The sequence below is a fragment of the Nothoprocta perdicaria genome, unplaced genomic scaffold, assembly GCF_003342845.1.
Source record: "Nothoprocta perdicaria isolate Ctin4 unplaced genomic scaffold, notPer1 scaffold_218, whole genome shotgun sequence".
Taxonomy (NCBI): Eukaryota; Metazoa; Chordata; class Aves; order Tinamiformes; family Tinamidae; genus Nothoprocta; species Nothoprocta perdicaria.
Genome location: NW_020455399.1, coordinates 277,322 through 280,177, shown reverse-complemented (window position 1 = coordinate 280,177; position 2,856 = coordinate 277,322). Strand labels below are relative to the sequence as shown.

At 65.8% G+C, this 2,856-nt stretch overlaps 2 protein-coding genes across 2 annotated transcripts in view; one reads left to right on the top strand and one right to left on the bottom strand.

Moving 5' to 3' along the window:
- POLR2E (RNA polymerase II subunit E) overlaps positions 1 to 179 on the bottom strand; it is a 3,782-nt gene extending 3,603 nt beyond the window's left edge. The window contains exon 1 of the mRNA XM_026038766.1: positions 126 to 179. Coding sequence (XP_025894551.1) covers positions 126 to 179 — 54 coding nt within the window. The remainder of the gene's footprint in view (positions 1 to 125) is intronic.
- A 70-nt stretch (positions 180 to 249) lies between these two features.
- On the top strand, positions 250 to 1,772 carry GPX4 (glutathione peroxidase 4). Its single transcript, XM_026038764.1, has 7 exons — positions 250 to 327; positions 473 to 567; positions 636 to 780; positions 859 to 1,010; positions 1,153 to 1,177; positions 1,267 to 1,326; positions 1,540 to 1,772. Exons 1-7 carry the CDS (start codon positions 250 to 252, stop codon positions 1,570 to 1,572), a joined length of 588 nt encoding a protein of 195 aa, XP_025894549.1. The 3' UTR covers positions 1,573 to 1,772.
- The last annotated feature ends 1,084 nt before the right edge of the window (positions 1,773 to 2,856 follow it).

Below are 2,856 nucleotides of genomic sequence, written 5' to 3'. Positions count from 1 at the left end.
GCTGCGTGCCCCGCCCCCGAGCTGCATGCCCCGCCCCCGAGCTGCGTGCCCCGCCCCCGAGCTGCATGCCCCGCCCTCTCGCTGCGTGCCCCGCCCCCGCGCCCTTTCCTCCGCCCCGCCCTCACCGTGCTCCGCCCCGCCTGCCGCAGAGGCAGTTGCCGCGCCGCCTGCTCCGTCATTGGCCACAGGGGCCGTCCGTCAGGCCGGGGCGCGCCGCTGATTGGCCGCGGGGACGGGGGCGGTGGCGCGATGCGTTGGGGTCACTGTTTAGAGCGGGCGCTGCGGTGCGGGGTCATTGCGGCGGCGGCGCGGCGGAGCGGGACCATGGTGAGCGCGGGACACCGGGGCGGGGGCACCGGGCCAGGGACACCGGGGCGGCGGGACGGGGGCACCGGAGCAGCGGGGCGGGGGGGCCGCGCCGGGCGGCCCCGCTCCACGAGCCCCCGCTCCACGAGCCCGCTCCCTCCCGCAGTGCGCGCAGGCCGACGACTGGCGCGCGGCCCGGAGCATCTACGACTTCCACGCGCAGGACATCGACGGCGCCCCGGTGTCCCTGGAGCGGTACCGGTAGGAGCGGAGCGGGGCGGGAGGCGGCGCCGCCCCGGGGACTCGCGCCCCAACCGCCCTCCTCGCAGGGGCTTCGTCTGCATCATCACCAACGTGGCCTCCAAATGAGGAAAGACCGACGTAAACTACACTCAGTTTGTTGACCTGTACGCCAGATACGCTGAGAAGGGTTTACGCATCCTGGCCTTTCCCTGCAACCAGTTTGGAAAACAGGTACCGGGGGCGCCGGGGGGCCCCGGGCGGCGCCGCAGGGCGGCCGGCGGCTCCAGCCCCGTGTGGTGCCGCCCGCAGGAGCCCGGCGACAACGCGCAGATCAAGGCGTTTGCCGAGAAGTACGGGGTGAAGTTCGACATGTTCAGCAAGGTGGACGTCAACGGGGACCACGCGCTCCCGCTGTGGACGTGGATGAAGGCGCAGCCCGCGGGAAGGGGCACCCTGGGCAAGTGAGTGGGGGCACCCGCCGGCTGGGGACACCCCGCGGGCGGCAGGACAGGGGGCCACGGCTCATGGAAACGGGCGGCCAGGCAGCAGCAAGGGGAGTTTTTCCATCACAGACTCACTTGTGTCTTTTTTTGTCCCTTTTAGCGCAATAAAGTGGAACTTCACCAAGGTAGGATAGAGCTGTTTTCTGCTGGGCTCTGGTGCGAGCCGCGCCAAGCGGAGCCCTGGCCTCACCCGGCTGCTCTTTCGCTTCTGCAGTTTCTTATCGACCGCGAGGGCCAAGTCGTGAAGAGATACAGTCCCATGGAGGATCCCTACGTGAGTCCTTGCGGTGGCTCCCGCGGCCCTGGAGAGGGAAGCGCGATGGTGCCGGCTGGGGAGCCGTGTCCAGAGGAGGCCGCCGGCCTCTTCCCTTCCTCGGCCTTGGCCCGGGAGGCAGCGGGAAGGGAGACGGCACCGAGAGCAGCCTGGGCGGGACGGCTTCCTTGGGGGACAGCCCCGAGCTCGCTGTGACGCCGCCTCTCCCCGCAGGTGATCGAGAAGGACCTGCCCAAGTACCTGTAGCGCCGCCGTGCTGCCCCGGCCCCGGCTCCCGCACTCCTCCCCAGCCCCCATGACGGTCTGTCTTTAAGCCAGCTCGCTGGTGAGACAAACCCGAAGACTTGGCGTGCACCGGCTGGAGGAGGCGCCCGGGCTCCCGGCCTCTGCCGGGCAGCTCCACAGGCACAAAGCAGCAGCTCATGTCTCCTTGCAATAAAGTTGTGGGAAATGCCTGAGCATGTCCGGCTGGTGCGGCCGTGCGGGGGACGGGCTGCTCTCCGGGGCTGCACGTGGGCTCTGCAGGGCAGTTAAGCCCTTACACAAGTCCTGCCTTGGCTCCCTGCGCAGAGCTGAGCAGGGATAATCCTCATTAGTGCTGAGGGGGGAATTACACAAATCCTGGGTCAGCTGGAGCAGGAGAAGGGCTCCAACCCATGGGAAAAGGCAAAACAAGGTGAGGGAAGGGGGGGAGCTGCGTGCACCCCCCTGCCACGGGATCCCGCTTCCTCAAGGGCCAGCGGGAAGGTTACAGGACCGGGTGAATTCTCTCTGCTGGACTGAGATGGGCTTGGGCTGAGCAAGATCAGAGGCACAAGAAAATAACCCTCGGCCCTCCCAAAACGTGACCCTGGTGCAGCCACGGGGCCCGGTGGGGCAGCCAGGGGCCTGTTCGGGCACGGTGTGAACCAGGGCCAGAGGGTTTAATGGGAAAGGAAAACGCGTGGCCGCCCTCGAACCGAAACGGCGCCGGCTGCAGCTGCACAGGAGCCTCCCGGCACCTGCAGCAGCCCCGCGGTGTCCGGCCGAGTGCTGCACAACGAGACCCCATCCCAGGAGGGGAAGACGGGAGAGGAGCAGCCCCTGTCCGTGCCCAGAGCAGGGAGCCAGGGATGGGGCCGCCCTGGCAGCGCCCAGTTGCGCAAGGGGAAGGGAAGGACGCGCTGCGGCTCCACAAGCAGCCCCGGCTCCCAGCGGGACGATGAGGGCGGCTCCGGGAGCCGCAACTGCTCCTGCCCTGGGATCCGCGCGGACGCGGAGCAGCGACGCGCACAAAGCCTGCAGCCGCTTCCGTTCCGTTTTTACTGAGCACAGTGAAAAATTATCCTTCTGAGGCAAGTAGAAAAGTTAGGAATTATTAGTCAAAAGCACATATTCTAAAAAAAAATCTCTTTACATATATACATTTCACTTAATTATAAATACACATAGAAAAACAAAGGCAAACGTCAAGCGGATTAAAAAGTGCTAACAAAAAGTTTTAAGGGAGGAAAAAAGGATTCATTTAAAAATACATACAATCAGTAGGAC